A 24861-nucleotide genomic window follows, 5' to 3' on the forward strand; every position below is an offset into this window, starting at 1 on the left:
CTTCCACTTAACTGATTCCTGGTATATAAAAAATGCTTCAGTTAAGTACTTAAGATGACATTTAATTGGTCCTGAGCATCGTACTACTCTCTGTAAAATCTCTGTACTCTTTAAAAACTTTAATCACTGTCTTTCAGGCAGGGCTAGACCTCTTAGGTGCATAAAAGCTTTAAAGGGGGGCTGACTTAGAAATTTGTTCCCAACTACACAGCTGTCCTCAGTGCTTCTTAGTACCTCTTGATAAGTAAAGGGATTGTTAGTGGGAAAGAGTTTTGAAAAAACTATTAGAGACAGTTGCTACTGTTGTTTTTTTAGCTCTAATTAAATGAGGGCAGGAAAGCACCAGTAAATAAGCAGCTGGAGGAAATAAGGAATTATCCTTGCTTCTGAGGAGACCTTTTTTAAAATGTGCGAGCAGGTTAGTAGGCTCTTTTGCTGCTTTCTGCTTATGTTGCACAGTTATAGCTCACTAGGCTGAAACTGAAGTACCAGACAAAGAAGTGGAAAGTTATCCAAAATTGCTTGCTTGTTTAAAAGTAATATATACATTATTGTTAGTCATTCTATGGCATTAGATCTTATAGCTGCATTTCAGTAAAGGGTTCTTGTACGTGCACGTTCTCTTTCTTGCTTTTTTTGGCAGTGTTGTTCCTTTCTAACGGTATTTTAGTGCTTAGAATTGATGGCAAGCTATATTTTATCCACATAATGTTTAATAAGGAAAAATGTGATTATTTGAATTAATTAGTTTGTAAGAACTATGTGCATAATGCACTTCTGATATTCACCTTTAAATGCATGCTTATATCTATTGGTTTATAAATATTTGAGGGATATTTATGCAAATTTGATATACTAGCAATGTAAGGCATTATAGATCATTTGCAAGAGTGTTGTAGTGTGAATTCACATTTAAGCAGTGAGTGGTGTTCATTAAAGGCCTGTGCTTCAGCTGTGTGTTTGGATGGCAGTATTTTTTCTTTTAAGGCTTAGCTATTAAATCCATTGTAAAATACTGCAGAGTTGTATCTCAGCCTTTTTAAGTGATCGCTTGACTCCAGTGACTGGTATGGAAGCTGTAGTCAAAATATGTCTATTTAAAACAGATGTAGTCATTAGCAGGCCCTCTGAACTGTGCTTTCCAGCTTCTTCAAAGTCAGACTGTCTCCTAAGCAGGTTATGAGATAGATGATTATCACTGCTTCCCCATGTGTCAAGTGTAGCCATGCTGCTGCAGTGGCAAGGGGCTAGAGCAGTAGAAATAGAGCTCAGTGCTTAGTTAACAGGTAGGTTTGCTGCTATCCATGCTCCTCATTCTGTCTCGCTGATGCTATTCAAAAAAATGAATCTAAAAATAAATATTAGTACTCACTTATCAGTGGGCACTGTAAGGAATTTTACTTCCCTGAATGCTGCTCAGTGTTAGCTTTGTTTGGCTGTTTGTTGCCTTGTGTTGCAACACTATGGAGAGCTACAGAGAAGGTCCTCCAGGCTACTGTGGTCCCCGAGAAGCTGCTTGTCAGTGCCTAGGGTGAAATTAACCCCAGTGTGATGAGCAGGAGGAGTAGGCTATAATGGTTTGCTATGAGAGAGAGAAATAGCAGAGTCTAGCAAGGCCTTGCCAGTAACAGAAAAGAAACAAGATTGTTTTCCAGACTGCCCTAACCATGACCTTAAGATAGGGATTTCTGACTGACCCTGAGCCATGAAGCATTAAAAACGCAACAAATGATCCACTGGGCTCTCACTTCTTGACCTCACTGTGAGTCAAGAAGCTTTTCTAGCTCTCACTGAGAGAATGATATAATTTCTGTAGTTATCTTTGTAGCTTTGAGACTGAGTTTCTCACCTGCTTAAAGTGAACTGTGGCAACTGCTACCATTTCACTACAGTTATTTTCTTGTTTTAGGATAGCAGTTTTTACACTTCTGCCACTAGCTGATGGACCAGAAGAACGTGAACTGGTACTGAATGGACTGCCTGCCTGGTTTCAGTAGTCTTTTCCTGATTTGTCAAGGTAATTAGTCATTTCGTTAAGCTATCCAATGTACAACCCTTCTTTAGGACTAGGGGAGTTGCCACCGTTCCATACAGTGAAAAAAGGGGAAGTATTTCGTGGGGACTCTGTGGTCCACAAGCTCAAGATCATCCAGTCTCTTAGTTGTGGCCCTGTTAATGCAATCATTTTTTTCTGTTCTTCCCAACCTCTCTGCTTTTTTTTTTTTTTAGTGCTTGGGATCACAAGGCAACAGACTAATTAGAGGTGGTTTACATAAGTCTGGATAGAGGAGTTTGGTGTTATTCCAAAATGTGTCTGTGTAGATGATGCCCTGCATGACTTCAAAAAAAAAAAAAAAAAGCATTACCACATGCAAATGGGTGCTACAGGTGTGTTGCTGCTGTTACAGGTCTGAGACTGATGCGTGCCCTAAGCACAGCAAACAGCGTGTCTTGAAGCCAAACATACCCCTGCAGCAGAGTTTCAGTGGCTCTTCTCTTTGGGTTGCATCCACATAGATGAAGATAGGGTGGTCACCATCACTCTGCTGGATTACATGCTGCCCGCTATGTTATGTTTACTCAGTGCCTCTGTAGTATAGACCATTGCAATCACACCCTGGATTCTCCTAAATGAAGGCAGATCATCTTTTACTCCTTAGAAACCTCCAGAACCCAGCTGCAGTCATAAAGCTGCTATCAAATGGAAGCTGGCTGCAGTTCAGAATTTGGGCCAGTATTTTTTAACAGCATGAAATTCAGTTCTAGGCCTTCTGGAAGGATTTTGTATATGAAATGTTGAACTGGAGTAGAATCAAAACTGAAGTCCCCTGTATGCAAAAACAGGTGGGGGGAAAAGGTTGTCTATGTTTGAAAAGGGAGATGTATCTCATGTATACTATGGATAGTATCTGATAACATTAATTTGGAATAAGGTATATTTTTCTTTACTGTTGGCTTATGTTAACAAATGCTTTATAATGTCATGACCTCTCTTGTCTGAGCTGGCATCTAGTGGAATATATCAGCCATATTAATCTAATCAATCTAATCAGAAAATTATTTTTTTTTTTTAATGTTAGGAATTAAAACATAAACTCTACCCACTCTGTATGGACCTGTCCTACATTCATGTTGCCATTGGTGGTTTTTTGTTTGCATTACAGCAATCAAAGAGTAAATGCAAAGCAAGATCCAAGATAGGAAGGCAAATTGTTTTTGCAAACATGGCAGAGAAAGTGTCTGGAATCAAATGCCAATATTAATGCATGACATCTGCTCTCTGCTCCAGTTCTGAGTAAAGTAATCCAGTCCTAATTACACACTGCTGTGCCCTCTACCAGCTAAGGAGAATGGTGCAGCCATTCTTAGTACCGGTATATAAATTTCTTTCTGGATCTGATAGATACATTAGATGCAGGGCAGGCTTTTCATTTTTTGGCTGTCAGCTGCTTTGGGTAGCACAAAGAGAGGGGAGGGGAAAGGTTGCAGCAGGAAAAGATCAGAATCCTCCAAAAAGGACTCTGCTCCTAGAATATTTTTTTTCCTAGAGAACTTTCCCTGCAGACCTCAATCAATATTACTCTCATCTGAGTGCACATATTATTCATTAAGAAACATTGGCAAGATGTGTACTATAGTGTATGCCTTCATTAGAGCCTCCACCTGCCTACTTTTATCAGAATATCTCCAGTAGCTTTCACCTGTGTTGAATTTGTTTCTGTCTTTGGAGAAATTGTGTAATTCCCCAGGATGGGTTTCTTTCTTTCTTCCTTTTTTTTTTTAAAAAAAAAAAAAAAAGGTAAAATAGTACCCTACGGTTTGTGGATGTGTTTTCTCCTCTTGCACTTTAACGGATCAAGAAGATTATTACCCTTAGATTCAGACCGAACTGGACACTGATGAAAGCATGTGCAAAACACAGTCCAGTGCAACAGTCCCTCCTCTGGCTGTGTGATATGGGAATAGCTGGAATTCCTCAGCTGAGTGTTCAACAGTCATGCGGTGTTCTTTGTGTGCACCTACCACTACTGAGCAAACAGCTGTTTTCCTATGGAATCAACATTTTTTAACTGATATGTTGTTGGAATGACGTTATGAAGATCTGGTAAATGTCACCATGCCAAGTAGACGCAGAAGGAGCCACAGAACATGGGGGACGTTGGCAGCATCTTAGAATATTGTCATCACAAAGCAACATAAACCTGACATTGCACTATATCTTTTCAGTTAATGGATTTCCACCTCTGACTATTCAGTGTTAATTTTGCCTGGTCTCTTCAGTAGCAAGTCAATGAGGGAAAAAAAAATGTATCTTTTTGAAGAAAGACACCAGGATTTCTGGATAAGTTATGTTATGGTCCAGCTCAGTAACTGGAACCTCGTGTGCTGCTGCAGTATAAGGAAGAACCAAAAGCAACAGACTCGGAAACAGCCAGCTCCATGGCTCTGCCTCTGTTCACCCATCTCACATTTGATCAGTCTCTGCTTGACATCAGGCTGGGAGCAATAAGCTCTGATCACAACAGTGGATGTGGCAACAGGCCCGTGAGCTCCACGTGTCACTCCAGAACCAGATGCTGTCTCACTGGATTCCTCCATAAAGCAACTGAGGCAAATGTGTGGATGTCAGGTTTGTCTTTCAGGTGTACCTACCACACCCTCCGAGGTAAGGAGTAAAAGACAGGACTATATACAAGACAATATTGCAGTAGCAATGAACTTTGAAGTAGAGAACGACATTCTTCAGTTAAGTGATTATCAGTCCTGATGGAAGTGAGAGACATTACACAAGCACCATCACTGTAATACACATGCAAGGTTTGGTAAGATTTTATTTTTTTGAAGGTTCTCTTTTCATGTACATTAAAGGACTCTGGAAACTGCTCAGAGACTGCTGTGTGAAGAGGTGGCAGAGTCAGTCCATGTGTGGAGATGTGTGGAGTTGCTTAGAGAGGTTGGGCTAAAGGTACAATACTGAACTCCTGCTTGACTTGAGTATGAATTGAAATTTTACATCACCATCAAAAACTGATTCACCATGCAGACAGAAGAACGCGTCTCTCTTGAGCCTGGGAAAGTTTCAAGAACTAGGAGGACAAAGGAGGCTTCTCATGGAAAAGATGAGTCTCCTCTAAGTGTGCTTTTCCTGGAGCCTGGGAGGCCAGCCTGTCCTAGCTCATAGTTTGGGCCTCTTCTAAAGTCATTCACCTGGCTCGTAGGCTTGTCCTTCTCCACAGCCGTACGGGTACTGAGGAGACACCGATGGATCTGCAAAGTGCAACACCCAACCTGATCCTTCAATATTTAATACTCAAGAAACCTTTCTGATGACAGTTTCTTCTGGAGAAAGAAACTTTGTGGAGTTCATTGCAACTGAGCTGTTCTGGGGAGGCAGGTTTTGCATGGTAAGCTTCCTATAAACCAAGAAGCAGACCAAGGATTTAGGTGGTCTTTTATTTTTGAAAAAATATTTTTCTTTTTAACTTTGTGCTACAGAGAGCAGAAGCAAAACTTCTGAATAAGTAATTTATTAGCTGTAAATTTGTCTAGAAGATCTCTACAGGTTGTAAAACCTAATGGCTTAAAGTGTCAGCCTTATATCACAGTGGTAAAGAGCTCATTCTCTAGAGGTAGCATTTTTGAAGCTTTGCCATTTTTACTCTATCAAAGGAATTGCTGTATTTTGAACAAACTTTTATTTTAAATAGCCTGTATTTACAAAAAAATATTTAACATTAATTTCATGCAAAACAGTAACAAAATTGTCTTATTTTTACAATGTATATGCAGAGACGTTAAGCAGATCAAGCAGGAGTTTAGATATAATTGAGGTCTGTAGATCTCAGGTTTATATTTAAGTGGTCTTTTGAACTGCAGCCCATGTTCTCTGTGAACATAACTGTTCAGAGCACTTGTGATTTTCCTCCTTCCCAGGGTTGCTGAATTGCAGTATAAGGTCAAGCCCGTGGTCAGTCTCTTCTGACACTATCAAGCTAGGTGCAAGTGGTTCTGAAATGGGTACTAACACAAAGGGGAGATCTTTTGTAGCTAATTTAGTATAGAGCTGCGCAAATTGTCTTGGTTATTTGGGTGATTTCAAGAAATAAAACCCATGTGTCTAAACTGGCAGACAAAACTCTCATCTGCTCATAAATCTGACTTTAGAAATAGCTGCTAAATTCACCATACATGGCAGTGGTCTTTGCTACGGCCTGATCCTGCCTTCAGTGTTGGGTTCTGACTGGTGCGTGACTTAATCACCTCCTCTTTTCTTTTTTGTTTTTGATTTTTCTTTCTCCTGTCAGCTGAAAGATAAAAAAAAAAAAAAACCTCCCTGATGAAGCTTTATAATTCCCAACACTGAAACATTAACCAACTCCTTAATTAAGAGAGACTGAAAGTAGAAGAATGCTTTTATGTCATTAGCTGGTTTTTGCTCCAGTCATCTGCCTCATTCAAGCATAGGATAATATGAAACCTCACGGGTCTGCTAAAGACTTGACTTAAGTATACTGCAGGCTTCCTTTGCAATTTAATAAGAACCTCACGTTGTTCTTAAGAAACTTCAATTTGTCTTGCTTGTGCTCAAGACCAGCAAAAGAAAAGTAAGAGCAGCTAGTGAAGTAAGAGCCAGAGGTCTGAGTCCTGCTCCTTGCTGCAGCACACAGGTGCTTTTATTCCTGCGTCCCTTCCCTCCCACACCAGGAGTAGCAGGAGTTAGTATTAGACCAGAAGCTTTCCTAGGTGGAGCACAGCTGATCTCTTTTATCTGTAGTTTCTGCAGGATTGAGCACGATGACTTCTCAATGTTGCTTAAACAGAGCGTGTGTAAGGTACTGTAAAGGAGCGAACAATGGGGCACGTTAATGATAAACTGGCACTGCGTTGTCTGCTACTCTGCTGACAGTGAGCTGCTTGAGCGCTCTGGTCTAGAGGCTGGGGGCTTGGGACCGAGGCTTGTTCCCAGTTCCAGCGCTGGCCTGTGTCAGGGTTGCCGGACTTGCTCTTCATGGCACCCGTTGCGTGTGTAAGTGTGTGCTTTAGGAAGGAGTGAACTTGCTGCTCCTCTGTAGCGTCAAGGTACCATCGAACAAGTGTGGTAAAATTATTTGTGTGGCATTTACATTCTACTGGGTGAAGGAGGTTCAGAAATCACTCAGACTTGCTCGCTTCTCTGAAATGACTCGCTGAACGGATATAATTGAAAACCATGCAGAACAATGCTTCTTCACACTGTAAAAGTCATTTACCTAAAGTGGGACCTTTACACTGGGGTTGACCTTATTAAGGCTGTAAACCCCCACATCCTTGTAACTGTAACAGTAGGATTACAGCAAACTGCAGAGCGCGTGTTTGGGAATTGGACGTTTTAGGTTTTGTGGATTCTTGCATTATTTTTCTCCCCTCGTGTCACGCTCCCTCATGCGCATGCACATGTGCAAATTTGCCTCTTGCTTTTTCCCTCCACCTCTTTCATCTCCAGTGACCACATCTCTCTCAATTCAAGTGTGAACAACACTTCTTAAGAATGGTACCAAAGTCAACATCTGTTTCTTCAGTTTCTTCCTGTTTCACCCTTGGCATCCCAACAGTGACCTTGAGCTTCAGTGCATGCAGACAAATGCCTGCTACTCAGTAAGTCTGTGTTTAGATGAAACTGCATCACCCCTGTAGCAAACTCAGAATGAGCCTTAGCGGTTGCATACTAAGACCCTGAGATTCTGGCTCTGCACCTGAAACTCTCACTGGCCAGGGTGAGAAAAGGGATAGGCTCAAGGACCGAGACTACATTCAGAAAGGTGTCAATGCACAATGCTCTCCAGGGCTAGTATTTTTCAAGTGCTGCTGGGTTCTTTTCAGGAGGCAAAAAAAGCTTCATCGAGTTAGGCCAAGTTCCTGTGGGTGCAGTGTGTGCCATACAGTGGAAATTAAAGACCAGAGAATTAACGGGGTTTGTTGTGTTGCAAAGTTGAAGCCATTTTTATCCTTACACGTGTACATGCAGAAATCATAGTGCGCTAATGAAACACAACTTTGTTCCCAAACATATTTATGCTTGCAAATGAATGTAACTCAGTACATTTGTTGTCAAGCAGGCTTGGCACTGTTTTTTTGGTGGGGGAGAAGAGGTCTTTGTGTTAGCTCCCCCGGGCCCCCTGCTTGGCTTTTAGTGGTGTGGACAAGGTGTGCTCAAAGGCCAGCAGGTAGCGTTGCCAACCGAGCAAGTTTTCTCATGGCTGTCTTGACGTGGGGGAATGCGATGATGGGGAACTGGGGAGGGGATGGTTCCCATGAGGTGACTTGCACCAAGTTCTCCCCCGATATCTCACATCAAGGGGAACCAGGCTGAACAAAAGTATAACTAAAGGCAACATGGGGGGACCTAAATAAAACCTAACAGATGAGCTGAGCTAATATTAGTTTCCTGATATATAAAGCCAAATGGATTAATGGATCAGCTCATGCATTGCCTAAGGAAACAAAAAGAAAATCTTCAATACTTCTGTGCACATTGAGGACATGAACAATACAGGTCTTTAGAAAGTAAAAACCTAATTTGGGGGAATCAATTACTACTCCATTTTCTTTTTTCTTTTTTCTTTTTTATTTTTTTTATTTAAAGGAGGTTCACGCAGAGGTAAAATTTGGGTAACGGGCAAGCCAGAAGTCATGCGTCTCAGATGCTACAATGATGGTCGATCTCAGTTTGCATCAGTCTTGCCTAGGCTCTTCTTAGCGTTGCAGCTTCAGCTAATGGAAATCAAGCCCATTATGGTAAATGTAGGAAGCAAGTACATTAATAGTGGGCACTGACATTAATTCAAATGGTAAACAATTCAGAACTGTTCCCAGTACATACTAGATTATGTATCATCTTACCGGCTGCTTCAGAGGGCCATTTCTTTCACGGGTTTTTAAAGTACAGAAGATTGTCTGCCACACAGCTTTCTGCTTTGATAAAGAAAACTATTTGCAAATCCTGCTTTGCTCCCCATCGGTCCTATATACTTTTTGCTTTTCGTGTTTGATTGCAAGCACTTTCACTCCACAACTGCCACCATTGCAATGCAGATCTGTTCCTTGCTTAAAAAAAAGAAAGGGGGAAGAAGGTTGGGGGGAGCTCAGCGAAGGGGAGATGTGGGGAATAATCTAATTCAAAAGACAGACAGAAAATTGAGCTTAGTTATACAGTAACACGTGTGTTAGAGTAATGCCTCCCTTCCTCGGCTGTGCGCTCCCCCATTTTCTCTCTCTCACACGTATATACACACACACTTTAACTGTGCTTTTGTGTTTTGTCAGAATTAATGAGAAAAGTTCCCTTGCCCTAGGGGTAATTAGTGTCCTTGGAGTTAAATAAGCTAATACTTAGACACCTCTGGCACAGGCAATTATGTTTGTGTATTGAATAATTGATTCAAAGAGGGGGGGAAGGGGCTGCTAATCAGATCTGAGCATAATGAATTGATTTAATTAACAGGGGAATCTGAGGGTCCCTGGGAAATGTGTGCATTTATTCAGCAGCAGGAGAGAGCGCAAAGCACATAAATTGAGAGAGAGAGAGCGAGCGAGAGAGAGGCAGGCGGCAAGTGCCTTTGCTTTCGGTGATAGGTTCGCAGCTTTCCTCCCTCCCGCCCCCCTTCCTTTGAATATAATTTTAGATTTAGAGCGAAATCGAGAGAAAAGCACTTTAGACGCCGGGAAAGCTCTCGCAGGAGCGCCAGCGAGGGGGGGAAGGTCGCGAGCCGCCGCACGCCGCCGCGCCGGGACCGTCCCCGCCCGAACGGGCGGCAGAGGCCGGGGCGGGCGGCACCCCCGGCACCCCCGGCACCCCCGGCACGCAGCCCCGCACCGCGCCCCGCAGCCCCGCGCCGCTCCCGCACCTGGGCTGGCGCCCGGGCCGCCGCGCCGGGGCCGGGGTCGGGGCCGGGGCCGAGGCGGCCGCAGCAGCAGCAGCAGCAGCAGCCCGGCGCTCCGCCGGCCCTAACGCTCCCGGCAGCCTCCCCGGAGCCCCGCAGCGAGCCCGAGCGGCGGCGGCCGCCCCCGGCGCCCGGAACGATGGTGCTGGACAAGGAGGACGGTAGGTGGCGGCGGCAGGCGGGGGGAGCCTCCCGCGTGTGGCCGCCCGGCAACTTCGGGGGGTCCGGCTCGGGACAGGCGGGCGGGAGGCGCTTCCTGCGCTGCTTGCCCCGCTCCCGGTCCCCGTCCTCCCCTCTCCTCCTCTCTCCTCTCCACCTGGAGCTGGGGCTCGGCGAGGGCGACGGTCCGGCTGCGCGGCGAGGGGCCGGGGCGGCCCGGGCAGGGCCCCCTCCCAGCCTGGTCTCAGCTCCGCTCCCCCTGGGGTTTCCGAAGCCCTCCGGAGCCGCGCGGCGGCCCCGAGGCGGGCGGTGACGGTGCCGGAGAGGGGCTGAGCCCGCCCGCTGGGGGAGCGGCAGAGAAGCCCTCCCGCAGCCCGGGGCACGCAGGTAGAGGGGCCGAGTAACGGCCCCGGGTTAGCGGGGCCAGCCCCTCGTGGGGCCGTGCGGGGCTCCTTCTCTCCCTCACCTCGCCTTTGGGGCTGCCCCACGCCGCGACGGTCCCGCGGCCGAACCGGCGCGATGCAGGCTCGGCTCGGCTGTTGGACGGGGGAGCGAAGGCTCTTGGAGCGCCTCCGCTGATGCCCTTTACCAGTAACAACCCGGGGGTGCCCCAGTCCCGGCCACTTGCCGTCAGAGCCCGCTCGCCAGCCTGCACCTGCCCCGCTCCGGCGGGCGGGCTGCTGCGGGGGCACGGGGTGGCCGGAGGAGCCGCGGGCCGCGGAGCGGCCTCTCAGCAGGGGCCGGGGCTCCGCCGAGGCGTGCTCATCGCACACGAGGGGTCGGCACTGGCGGCGGGGGGGACAGGCCAGTGCCGCTGGCTGTCCGGGCAGCGCTCGGCAGCCTCTTCCAGGAGCCCCGGGAGCGGCTGTGCACGAGGAGACGGCGGGGCGACGGTAGGGCTAAAGGGGGAATTAGTGCGGGGTGCGCTCAGAAAGGAGCGGAGCGGGGAACAAATCCCTGGGGAGAGAGGGGTGGGGAGCTGGGGGTGCCAAACCGCAGTACTGCCTGGGAACCTGTGCTGGGGGGGAGCAGTTACGCTCGAGGAGAAATTACGTTCCCTTCTAAAAGTGCACTGGAGAAATTGGGGACAGGAGGTGAGATTGAGAGAAGGAACTCTTTTTACGAAGAGCTTACGTTACCTTTATACGTTTCTAGCTGCCTGATCCAAAGGGGCTCTGCTTGCCCACCCATCTGTGAATGTTAAAAGGGAATGCTGGACCTGCATAGGTTGCAAATGGACTAAAATGGAAGCTTTTGCTAACTAAAACCAATTCCTTTTAAAATCAAGGTTGAACGAGCTTGTTAATAAAAGTGGGTCTATTTTCCTCCTGTAACTGGCTCTGTTTTTTTGTCAGAGTCCAGCCTGCTCTCCACCATCTAAAAATCCTGACGTGGCGGGCGTCCAGTTCTCCCCTTGATTTTAAGAGAGTTTGCCATGTGTTGTGTTTTTTTGTTGTTGTTGTTGGGGGGTTTCTTTTGAGGTCTCCTCCAGCACTGGGGGTGTTCGTAGCCGTTACTCCGTGGAGAGGGCAGGATATCAGAAACACTTTCTTCCCCCCAGCCATCCTGGTGTGTCGCAAGGAGGACGCTCGCTGCCTCGCAGGTAGAGGTTGCAACGTGCTCCTTGCTCTCGCAGCTCCTTGGGCTGCTTGGCGAGCCATGCCATGGCCTCGAAGGCAGCTGCCCACTTGGCCAGCCTCTGGGGCTCGGTTGTAGCGGTGCTTCTGGGCCCGTGCTGGCCCAAGCGTGACACCCGCGTCACCCTTGGGCTCTAGTAACCGCTATACAGCTTTGTGAGTGGAAATCTTCCTTGGCAAACGCGCTCCTCGGTGCTGAGAGAAGTAATAGAAATGCTGTAACACTTTGCTGTGGCCTTTACAGATATCATTGAGGAGGAAGGGGCAGACTGAAAAAATAACAGCAATAATAATGTTTTTGACTTGATGTATTATGGCATCACGTCAAGTTATGTCAGGGAGGTAACATCTTTTTGTGTGTTCGAAGTGACATAATGTAACTTGACGGATGTGGTGTGACTTGGTATTAGAAAATACAGCTTTACAGTGGAAGTTTGGCAATTACCGTCCCAAAATGAACATTGCAGGCTGAGAGGAGAGAGGTGGGGAAAAAAGAGGAAAATAGAGAGGGAAAAACTTCTCCAAGGCTTGCATTTTAGTCGGCTCCCCTGTGTAAATCACTGCCGGATTTGCTGTGGGCAAGCCAACCTACGCACTGCGCAGTGCATTTATGAATTTCAGGATAATGAGAGTTAAGATACTTCTCAAATACATAAATGTTTTGATTGCAAAGCCCAGATTTCTGCTTAAAAAAGTAAACTGACATGAGGTATCCTGATTAATTCTGACAGATTGTGTTAATTGTAGTTGACTTTAATTGCTGTACAAATGTGTTGGGGGTTAGAAAACTTTTTTATTGTTGGTGTGTGAAATGAGTAAGCAGATAAAGCGCTTAAAAATATCCGTTTGTAGAGGGGGTGATCCAGCTTCTATGGCGTTATGAAGCAGTGAAGGAATAAAATGTATATTGGCTCTTATAAGTGCGTTACGCCGGCAGTAGGCGGTGGCTAACTATCAAAAATCTGCCTTTCTTGTAGTTACCAGATAGTTTAAATGTACCATATATTTGGAGGTAAGTTTGTCCATTTTGAAGGCGATGGGATTGAAAAGTATGCAAACAGAACGATGAAACACTTCTGGAGTCATCATTTTCTAAGGGAGGCCAGTGGTATATTAGAAGTATTAAAATGCTTCACGTGGACAAGAGTCTGCGTTCTCCTTAGTTTTTGCACTGATGCTTTTAACTGTTAGACTTTAACCTTTTGGGTAAGGTCCTTCTCCTTTTCGGGTCGTGATACTACTTGCAACGATTACTTGGGGTGGCTGCACTCACGCTAAAATACTTATTGAACACTTGCAAACTAGCATCAGCGGGAAGCAGGAGTTGCTCCGAGTGCTGGCTGAGAGCGGTTCTGCACAGCATGACAGGTTTAACGTCAGGTACGTTCGAGGACTGGTGGGATTAAGTCTCCTGAATGAAGGGGGAAGGAAAAGCCACTTCAGCTGGGGATAAGGAATCTAATTAAAACCCGGCATTAGGGATATATAACCGGAGCCCGCTGTCAGGCTTTGTATCGGCTGCGAAGGGGAGGCAGAAAAGGAGCAGGAAAGGAGCTTTTCCTCGGGTGAGGGGGCAGAGGGAGCGGCCGTACGGTCCCAGCGCGGAGCTGCGCCGCTTGGGGCGCACGGCGCGGCCCCCCGGCTTGTCCCGGGGCGGGCGCTCTGCTGGGAAGCGGGGCCGAGCCGGGCCGGGCCGGGCCGTTCGCACCGCCGCGTGTCGCGACAGCCGCCCGGGGCCGGGGGGCCGTACCCCCGGGGCCGTCACGGTGGGAGCGGGTCGCCCCCGCGCCCCGAAGTTTGCCGGCGGACCCCCGCTGGGGCTGGTCGGGGCCGGGCGGGCGGCAGGTGGTGCTGCCGAGCCGAGCCGTGCCGTGCCGTGCCGAGCCGGGCGCGCTGCGGCGGGGCTCGGGGGCCGGGAGGCGGAGGCAGCGGCCGGCGGGTGCGGGTTCGCCCTGCTGCCCCCCCCCCCCCCGAGCCTCCTTCCCCGCGCGGGGTCCGCGCGAAGCCGGGGGGAAACGCTCGGGAAGGCTGGAGGCTGGGGAGCCGCGCCAGCCGGGGTTACGAGCTGTCAAAGGCAATTACGTGAAAATAGATTACGCCGTGTAAATCGAGCCGTTTAGAAGGCGAGAGGCAAAGAAACGGCTCCGATCCCCCTTCTTCCTAAATTGCAGTTTTAGTTCTTGGCGATTCTGCGGCACAAAAGTAGGTGAGACCGCTTTTGTATCTGCAAAGTGCTTTATTTCTGAGTGTAATTCTAACTGAGTGCAATCTAGGTTAAAAGCTGGACAACTGGGTAATTAGAGCTCACTTGCTGCTAAAGGACGATCGGCTGTACCGTAGCTCATTTGTGTTCCCAGAGACTTGTTCTCTCCTCCCCTGAGCGGAGGCTGCTGGAGAAGAAGCATCTGTCCCCGGACCCTTCCTGATTGCCGAGATGATGGTGCTGGACAAGGAGGACGGTAGGTGGGCTGAGATTCTGCAAGCTTGTGCTTGGTGGCTTCTGTGTGCTGCAAGTGGGTAAATAAATAGTTTGGAAACAGATGCGTGCTGTGCGTGTCGGAGCGATCTGCGTTCAGCTCTGATATTTTCCCTTGTGTTGAGAAAAGCATGCTTGCTCTTAATTTTTTTTTTTTTTTAATCTCTTCTCTGGCATGATCGAACCAGTCCAGAAGGGTTTACCCCAGGCTCTGTTCGCTGAAGGAGAGAGCGAAACCAGCTTGATTTTGGTTTCTTATATCTGTTCAGATTTTTCTTTCTACAACTTACTCTCATATATCCATTTTAGCCCATTTATCTTAACAGCTTTTATTGTAAATCTAATTTTGAGATGCTTCCTTCACATTGCATGTCATTTGGGTCTCTTTAATGCACGCCTTTAATATCTATTTTTCGCAGCTTTCCTTCGTAGCTATAAACATAATGACAATAAGCTAATAAGCTGCTCTGGCAAAAAGAGCACTAGCTTATTCTAAGAATGTACTTCCTTCTCTAAATGGCAGAAGTGGAGGTTCACCTGGGAGGTAATTTAATGAATGAAGCTGATATAGAACTTATTTTAGGACTTCCCATATAGTTATTTTTTAAAGTCAACTAGTCCTTGTTAAGGATGGCTAAGGGTAAAGAAACTGGTGTAAAGAAAAGTAGACGCTGTTAGCGATGAGTTAGAACGACCTGGTGCCGCCTTGTGCACGTTGCCTACCAGGGCGTGCAACTGAACTGCTCGGTCACCAGTAGTTTCTAGGATGAATGCGGTAAGTCTAATCACAACTTCTTAATGAGGTTTTTCTAGGGCTGCTTTGTGGCTCAGGACTCCTCTCATAGCTTGTACCCTGAGAGCAAAGATTAAAATAGGGGCAGAGCGGAAAGCTTCTGTACTCGTCCAGATGGACTTCAGTTAATGGCACTGCCTCTTACCAAAGACCTTCACCTTGGCGCTGCGTGTAGCGAAAGAGAGAGCTACATCTGAGTGCCTAGCGCACACTTGTAGCTACTACTTCATTGCTTCATTTCACCTTTATAGGTGGGTGAAGTGCTGTGTAATAGGTGTGTTGCTGGATTCTATGATTTTATTTTTTTAGAAGTCTTTTTACATATATATTTTTTTGAAGTTATTAACAGTTGCCATTGGAAGTATAAGAAATTACTGAATACTTCCAATGCTGCAGATAGAAACAGCTTTTCACAGGGATCCAACGTGCTTGGAGAAAAATGGAAATGGAGCACTTTGGCAGTAGGATTGATTTTACTTGAATATACACATTATTTTTAAAAATATGTGAGAAAAAAAAAACTTGTAATTCAAAGTCACTTGCTTTTCTGTGTGCTAATTGGGCATTATGAATGGTACTGAAAGCTGCCCTATGTTAATAAGTTGCTGCAAAATGATTTTTGTTCCCCAGCCCATAGCTGTCTACTGGTATTTTAAAAGCAAAGTAATGCTGTACTGGGGAATAATCAGAAAAGAAGGCTTGACTATTGGAAATAGCAGATATACACTTACTTTTAACCAGAAGGTCTTGTACTGAAGTTCCTCTCCTCTCTTCCCTCCTTGCCTCCCCCAAAAAGTGGGGGAATTGCTATACTATGCTTTGCATCTAGCATTTTGAGGTCTTTTATCTCATGACACCTTTGATTTCTAAAATAATCTAGTGCACTAATGTGAACAGAATTTGCATCTAGCTTCTGGGATGGAACATGAATTTTTGTTTCATTCTGGTGTGAAGTGTTTGGGACAACGAAAACATGTGAATGGACTTTTCACAGAGATGTTGCACCTTTAAAATCTGATCCCAAGGAGAAATGCATCATTGTTGGTGTGCTCTCTTATACAGATTCCAGTCAAATTTTGATTAAGTGTTGAGCAATGTGAGGTCACAGCACCCCTGCATAAGTTTTCCTGCACTTCTGAATTGGTTCTGCGCTAATGAAGTTGGCATCCTAAATCTGTGAGGTAATCTTCAGGTTGAAAAAATAGAACAAATTCTCCATCTCAATTTCTGTTGAGATCCCTTAAGTTTCTTTGTTAACACAGTAGAACCCATCTAAAAAAAAAAAAAGATGTGAAGCATCTGTTACACATCTTCTAGATCAGCTTTGCAGTTGACTGGACTGTGGATAAAAGACACGCTAAGTGGTTGAGTATTGCTTATGCTAGGAAAACAAATGAAGCTAACAGGGTTTCAAAGGCTTTGAAGCAGTGTTGCTCTCAGAGGTGTTCAGTTGTTTTCTTTGGCAATATAAGTTGAAGCAAGCTAGTTTACTTTATTAGAGGCATAAGGCTACTCTTGTAACCTTCCTCTGACTAAGATGAATTTGGCTGGCTGACCTTATTTCTTACTGGACCACACGTGTTGTGCTGGGCTTTGGGTTTTTTGTTTTTTTCCCCCTTTCAGGACTCATCTCTTTTAAAGGACAGCAGCATTTTCCATATTTTGTTAAATCTTCCTTTTCAATTTGTGTTTCCCTATAGAATTATGTTCTGCTATGATGGAGCAATGCAAATCAAGTAGAATAGCCCAAATTAATTCTTCACATTGGCGGCAGCGTGATTGCCTGCATGGAATCAATAATGCATCATGGAGGGATCAAATTTTTGAGTATAATGTGTGAATAATGCTTGACACAAAACAAAAATTCAGTCATCATAATAGCAATTAGGAAAAAGCTGCAGCTTATCCCAGCTGTAATCTCTGCTAACAATGAAGCACAGCCTGGTAATCAGCGTGTATGGTATGAAACGCACTAATAGAAATCACGGTTCTTTGTTATGTGTGGGGAGGGTGAAAGTTTCCTTTTAGCTAACTTGTACTGTGTTAACTAGACATCGTATCCTCGAACCAAATTATTGAGTGTATGTGCACTTGTAAAAGCCCTGATCAGCTGCATATTTGTCCCAGTGTTTGCACAGGCAGCAGCACCCCAAATCATGGATCCTTTGTGTTTTAAAGCAGAACTCTGATTAAATAGATCGCAAGAGTAGGCCAAGTAAATAACATGGGAGGACTGTGTTAAATGTGTGCCAGTACACAAGCCTTATTTCTATTTAAAAAAAAAAAAAAAGATGAAGCTATGGGTCTTTTTAATTATTTTTAAAAATGAAATGAAGAATATGGATACCCAGTAGTTGTGTGTGTTGGGGTTGGAGAATGGACCTTAGGTTGATGGGAGGTATTTAGGGCAATGAATATTAGGTAATTTGAAACTGGATTAGTGGCAGCAGTTGGGTTCCCTGTTGTGTAAGAGCCCATCTCACCCTGCACAGGAGGAAAGAAAAGCAGCATTTGGAATTAGAAAAGCAGTGAAATTGATTGTATAATGGCAGGCCACAAGTGCAGTTAAAAGAACGGTGCCACAGCACCCTAGCCAGGGCAGCAGAGCTGTGGGCTGACTTCATGGGTGAGTGCCTGCTGCCAGCTTGGGGGTACCCACGCCTGCTAGGTGGATATGGAGACTTACATACCTCCAGCAAGATAAGTCTTGACAATCTGCTTCTGTTGATAAAAATCATTATACACACAAAAATAAAGCATGTACAGGTTGCCCACAAGCCTAATGAAATATAGTACTGTGTAGGAAGAGGAGTTCTCCATGCTGCTGGTACCTCTTGGTTTTCTTTTTAAGGTACCTTTCTCAGATGAACCTACTGAAGAATTGTGTAAAGAAAGAGGAGGGGAAATGGCAGGGTGGCTTTTTTCCACTCACATGACATGGAATTTAAGTTTAATACTCCTGAAACTGCCTCTTTCTTTTCCTTCTTTTTTCTTTTCTGTCCTGTTCCCGTCTACCTAGGATCTTCTCCTCCTTGGTCCAGCATTACCTAGCTTCCTGTTTAAAAAGAAACACTTAGCATCTTCCCAAATATCGTCTTATTCAAAGAATGTTTGATAAATGTCATCAAAGACCCCGTGTTTCCTTATTTAGCTGGGTTACCTGTTGGTTTGTTGAGGGTTTGATCTTGACACACCATGGTCTTGGTGTAATTTCAGAGGGCTCGGTCTGTCCTTAGTTTGTGACTGTCGTTTTGTGATTCAGATGTACCGCAGTGGATTAATATATTTACCAAGAGTCAAGAGAAGGTTGTAGAAGCAAGAATCTGAATAAGACCAGAGCACACTTGGCAGAGGAATAAACCGTGTGAGACTCAGTTGCCAGAAAGGACCAAAAAAATAATAATAATAATTTGGAATGTTTCTTCAAAGCTGACAAGTATAGAGCTAGAGTTAATCAAGGTAGGTTTCCCCCAGGTGTCCCATGCACATGGAAATGGCAAATACCAAGGCATGAGACAACTCTGAGATAGTAAAGTAACTACTTAAACCTTTTCAATAAATGAAAAGTACTGTAGTTGGAGCACTGAAAACCTAGATCTCAATTTAATGAAAACTAGTTACTCTTCTATGAGAAGAAGACGGGTGAAAGGAGCTAGCATTCCTAATATGAGCAAACTGCATTGTGTAGGTATATTCCTGCCAGGCAATCAAATATTTTTAGTATTTTCTCAGATGAGATAGCTGAAAGATCTGGGTAGACATCTTTGTAGGGTGTCATCATTCTTCATTCCCAGATGCCGGTGAGATGTGCTAGTCGTCTGGTTGGCATAACAAGTGTTAAAACAGCGCATGAATGTTTTTCAGCCTGGGTAATATGGCAAAAGAAGAAACTGGTTCTTGGAAATTAGTAGCATTATAATTTTGGTTTAATATAGTAGAAAGGATGCTTGATACCCTGGCAGCAGAACATAATTTGTCTTCTTTGGAGTTAGTGTTAAATTTTATTATCTTTAATAGATACAACGTGAACATGTCAGCCTGTTTGTCATTGCCATTCTGAAAATACTCTCTTATGGCAGAATCTTCGGAAAAATTCCTTTTAAGAGCAGTGCATTATTAATAAAGTAATCCATTAGGTCTGGTGATGAAGGGTCACAGCAGAGTCTGAAATACGTTTCTTAAATGGTTAAGAAATTTATCATGGTTGGAGGATTAATTGATTTCATTTGGAGGCTTTCTTAAGGTTTTCAGGCTTTGTGATTGGAGATAGTTTTATGCTATCTGTAAATGTGCTTGCTGCTCAAAGTTTTGCTTCGCTGTCATTAGCATGAACTATTATGTCCCTGCTAAAGGCAAACTGTTCTTTTAGCATTATGACCAACTGCATCTGCGAGGAGTCTTACTTCAGTAAAGAATATGAAAGCTTATGGCAAATAAGGTATTTTACTTGAAATCAATTCAAAATCAGAATAATGGCATCAAGCATTAAGCATTGTGGTGTAAGAATAAAGAAAGCACTGCAGATGCTGCTAAATGCTGAACTATAAAACTCTAATGGGTCTATATCTTTTTAGAATTGGACAGAACTGTCATCATTTAGAATACATAGACATTGTTTTAAACTGTATAGAAATTACTGCCCCCAACTTCAATAATGTGCGTAACTGTTGCCAGGGAATGATTTATTCAGTGAATGTAGAGCCTATTCACTGAAGACTTGGGGGTGGAAGAAGGGGCGACGTAAAACGAAAGTTGTTCACTACTAGATTAACATAATTAAACCTATAGATTGTCTGAGAACGATTTGCAGCAGCTACTGTTTTTTAATTCTCGGTGTGTAAGTGTGTGTGCATGTGTTTTCTCTGTTCTCCAACAGGATGACTCCTGAGCCTAAGTTTTTCAAGAGCAATGTTGGGTGCTATCTGTGCAAACAGATGCTCAGCTCTCCTTTCCGGTGAATGTTCTTGCAAGCTAGTTTCTACATACATCGCACATCAAAGCAGATAATGGAGGCTGTTGTCCAAATGTAGAGGGTTTTTAAATTTCATTGAACGTTTCTGAGTTCTTTTCTCCAGTGTTCAGAGTTCCTTGCGTGCAAATCAAACTCTGAAAGGGTGACTTGGGCAGTGAAAGTAATATTTGCCTTCTTTTTAAACTATTGATTTTGACAGTTCTGGTTTTTCTTAAAGAAAAGTGGTTGGTTGTTGCATATTCATGACTGAACTGCCGAGAACTTGGACCAGAATTAAACAATTAACCCTCTCGCCAATGTAAACATCCATTTGAGTGGAAGCCAGGGATGTTCCTACTCAGTTTATTATGGATCTGAGATATAGAAATGTATTCCGGAGGACTGTGTTTCTAATAAATAAGAAGGCATAATGAGAATGTAACTGGGAAGGAAGACAAAAGCAGCCATGCTTTAAATTGTTAATGATGGTGCCAGTGGCTGCAGCTTTACCACAGCTGTTTAAATTGATCAGCTAGTGAAAATGTTTTGTTTTGGCATTTTCCCTGCATGTGCAACTCTTTCGACGGGAGTTCTGGAAGCTTTTCAAAGGAGAATCATGATCTTTTTCAAAACAGACGCAGAACAGCAGAGTTTCCAGTACTTTGGAATCCGATATTAAAGGATGCAATTCCGTTTCTCTTTTGTAAAGTTTTTGGCTGATGTGCCATTGCTTCCCCTAAATTCCTTTTACCTCTCATTTTTCTTCCTACTCCAAAAATATTGCAAATTGCTCACTACCCAAAAGAGAGGAGACAGCAGCAGCTCACTTTCCAAGTGTCCTTTTTCCCCCCATCTCCTCTCTCTTCCTGGCGCTGCTGAGCTCGCTCAGAAGAACAGAAAGGTGCTATGTCAATTTACTATGCATCTTTTGGTCAAGCAACCAGTGTGAAATTGTTCTGCAAAATGTACTTCTGCAGAGGACACTTGCTGCTAATTTGTTTCCTGGTTGGCTCTACCTTGCAGCTGATGTGGGTTAACCGATATCCCTGTAATGCTTGTGTCGTTTCCTGCTGTTCCAGAGAGATGGGTATACTTTCCTAAAGGATATGATCCCTTCAAGTTAAGTAGTAGAGGAAGGTCTTACTTTCTGTATACAGACAAGTGACACGGTAGAGATCTGTGGGTGGAGGACTTGCTGGAATTGGCGAGCCTCGGTGTGTTTTGCAGAGTAGTTCCTGCCTTGGGTTCCCACCTGAAGGAGCTCGTGAGCAGACCTCCTTGGGATGTTGTGTAAAGCCGCCTCCTGGCACACTTGATGGCAGGTGACTTGTGGATAGGCTCTGCCTTGGGTAATGTTGAGCAACTTGGTTTCTGCCTAATGTACGTGTAGCGGGGGTGGGTATTGAACATTATTCAGAATCCATTATATATTTATCTTCATACTCCTTTGTGGAAAATGATTTCTGTAAGTACCCTGTTATGGTTATGAAAGCCTGAACCAAGCATCAGTCTCAAACCCTTTGACCTGTCTGCACAGAATGGAGATCTGTTTTGAAAAGGACTCCTTTATATCTGTTTTTACTCCATGCCCTTCCATTCATTTGCCTATACAAAGCAATAAAGGGTAAAACTAAAGTAACATAAATTGGTCTGTCTTCCTGAATCCATGTCTCGCTAATGTACCCAGATTAACTCAACTGTAAATTGTCTCCTTTGGATGTCGTGTCTTGCTAAAAGTTTCCTATATGATTCATGATTTGGATTGCTTTTAACAGCTATTGGCTAAGCAATATGGTAAATGTACAAGGTGATGCAATTGGCATTAGTGAGAGGATGCACAGGAGCATGTAATGCAGTCAATACTACATTAACTACTGATGCCCAATTACAGAAACTGGAAGAGTGGCTTTTAGGAGCATTAGGACTTGCAGAAGAGCTGAGATCACCTGCCGCTCCTTGCCTAAAAGCTTCACCCTTTATGCGCTGGGATCAAAGCAAACATTTAGTTGCTATTTTGTCATGTATAACAACGAAGGTATTTCCCCCCCCCCTTTTTTTTTCCCAAAAAGTGTCACACTGATGCTTTTAGCACATGTAAAATCCTATCTCCATATTTCAAGATTCTTCTTCCCTCTCCTGGGGCAAGACTTTATTTGAATAAAAACTCTTTAACCACTCCTGTATTTACTGCTTCTCTGAAGCTTACTACTTTAGCCATTTTTCTTTTAAAGAAATAGTAAGTGCAATGTAGTGTCCTATTTCAGTGTCAGACAAGGCTCCCCTTCGCTCCCGCAAGCTCCTTCCCTTTTCTAATCTGTATATGATTGTTTGTGACCTCAGCTGGCTTGAAGTCTCTAGAAAGAGTGTTTTAAAACACAACCAGATACCACATAAAACAGGATATTTGAGTGTGTGACCTCTCTGCAGTCCGCGTTCAGATTAAGCACACATTGTTTCCACCGTTGCTTTTAAAACCCATTTGCAGTAGACAGCAAAGGACCACATTACACTAAAAGACAGTGCATACTTTCAGTTTGAGCTGGATGTGATCACAGCTTCTAAATCTATTTTAAAAATAATGAGCAATGTCACTGCTGCGTGGCAAAGCTAGCAACCCACAAAGTTCCTCTGGACTTTGAACAAAATGGGAAATTAAGCAGTTCTAAGAACACTGAAATATTTTAATATAAAAGACAGCTGGCAGGTGGCTTATTGCTCTTGTTGCAGCATTTGTCTTTACTTCCAGCTATGCTATTTGGCATATCACTGCTGCTTTTAATCCTCAGAGCATTCTGCCAGCACTAAGCATTTTGTGCACCCCGCGTTGGTGTCCCCTGCTACGAGGGCCTGGGTATCAGCGGGATGTGCCCAGCGAGCATCTGGGTTTCTGTGCAGGTTGTCCCAGGCTTGTTCTGCGTGGCCCTTGCTGCCCTGCCCAGCACAGGAGGAGGGGGGTATCTGAAACTCCTTCTCCTCCTGTGGTGTCCGGCGCTGGGCCCGGACAGGAAAATGAGGTAAGAGCGTGCTGTAAGGCAGCCTGACGGTCTGCAGGCACTTCTTCACCAGCAGCACTTTGCTTCTTGGGGGGATGCTCCAAGGCGGCGTGCAGCTCTGTCCCGTGTCCAGCTAACGTCTCAGCTGCCGGGGGGCCGCCTGCAGCTGGCGGGGCAGGGGAGAGGAGAGGTAGGAGTGTTGTGTTCGAAGAGGACTGTTGCGTGCAGTTCCTGATCAATGCTCTTTTGAACGTCTGGGAGAGGGGGGAGCAGAAGGGAACCTGCTGGTCCTCTCCTTGCAGTAACGTGTTTAAAAGGTGGCACTAGCAGTGGAGGCACGGGGGAACTTGACCGAGCCCTGCTGTTAGCAGCTTCAGCACAAAGTACCCTGTGCACCCTGCGCTTCCCAAGCTGTACAAACAACGCCTTGAATGCCTGAAGTACCCAGCAGGGCAAGTCCAAACGTCCTTGAGTAACTTTGTATTTAGGCAGTGTTTTCTCTCTTGCTTTGATCAGGAGAGAGCAGATGTGTCTTTTTCTGGTGCATGTGTTTGTCCGCACCCCCCGATGCACACGCGCTCCCTGTCCTTGTGCAGGGGCTGGAGGTTTTAGGGTAGGCTGTTGTTCCTCTTTGTTCTTTCTTATTATTGTTTTTTGCAGGGAACCGAAGTTGGAATGTAGAGAGGTCAGACTAAACAAGCCTTTAACTTTCTCTCGTTCCCTTATCTCTATTTAGTTTGGATAAAATAAATTAAAAAACGCACTAAACATATAATAAGGCTCCCTTAAAAACCACATGTATGTATAATCGATTCATTGACTAGTCTTTTTGGGGGTTTTTAAGCATTCAGTCTAAGTGGGCTGCTTGGTGAAATTTGTACATTCATAAAATAGCTGATTGAAAAGCAATATTTCAGATAAATACAAGCCAGCGATCTATCAGCAGTTGTAATAAAAGCTGGGCTTCAGGCTGTGATTTTATTTTGAAATAATAAGAATTGCTTTATTCTTTTTACTTGAGTTACCATGGTAATTCTGTCGTGTAGCAGTGTTATATTGATTTAGAAAGTGGACAGTAATATTTCTTTTGTGTTATTCTGTTTCTAGGGGTTGATTTCTAATTTCCACTTGGAGATTACTTTTATAAATTTCTTAAGTCCTTCCACTTTTTTCTCTAGCAGTGTAATTTTCCTCTCACACATTGCTATTTTCTGAGCTTATTGGTTTGCTCTTATTTTAAATTAAACTTGCTGGTTTCAAATATTGAAATGACATCTTTGTCTGTGTCTGTACTTTGGTTTAGCAAAATATTACAGTCTGCTGTTTTATGCTTAATAATTTAAGGGAAGCTTTATGTCTGCCATCAGTGGTTGTTGGTAACTTATGACTATACCAACACAGAGCTTAAACCTCTGACATTTTAATATTGTGTAATGGTGCTTCCACCCTGCACACCACGTCTCTTTTTTAATCTGCCTTGTGCATGCGTATGCTAAAGAGAATGACAATTAAATTGTGAAGAGATCAAGTGGAGCTTGTGGTGGAGCTGGCCCTTGGCCACCCGAGGGCTGCAAAGCACTCAAGGGAACCACTGGTCTCCTCCAGCACACAGGTACCTTTCCTGGTTGCCTGTTTTCCTCACGCAGTTACATAGCATCAAGTTTTGTGCAAGGAAAACTTTGATTCACAGATGTGTACGTACATACGCAATGATGGACAAAAAATAGCAAACCTCTTTAGTACAGGACTGTTATACCTTAGCGGTGGAGAGCTGTTCTTGAATTGCAGCTGCTTTAAGGAATGACAGCCTGAACGTGATGCAACTGGTCATTGGTGTCATCAGTTTCTTTTTTCTGTGAATGAGAAATAATGCTTCTATTCTGAACCTGGGAGACAAGGGGAAATGAGCCTCAAGCATCACCGTTTTTAACA

General features: G+C 44.5%; 1 protein-coding gene across 11 annotated transcripts in view; it reads left to right on the forward strand.

Annotated features, from left to right (window-relative positions):
• The first annotated feature begins 290 nt into the window (after positions 1-290).
• Positions 291-24861, forward strand: part of LMO1 (LIM domain only 1) — a 68138-nt gene continuing 43567 nt past the window's right edge. Inside the window, exons 1-2 of one of the 11 annotated variants that reach the window (XM_066997348.1) lie at positions 291-418; positions 1910-2017. In XM_066997348.1, the coding sequence (XP_066853449.1) occupies positions 1972-2017 (46 nt within the window). In that variant the 5' untranslated portion in view covers positions 291-418; positions 1910-1971. The other 10 variants (XM_013189144.3, XM_066997349.1, XM_066997350.1 and 7 more) reach the window with 10 other exon arrangements.

Source organism: Anser cygnoides, chromosome 5 (assembly GCF_040182565.1).
Source record: "Anser cygnoides isolate HZ-2024a breed goose chromosome 5, Taihu_goose_T2T_genome, whole genome shotgun sequence".
NCBI lineage: Eukaryota > Metazoa > Chordata > Aves > Anseriformes > Anatidae > Anser > Anser cygnoides.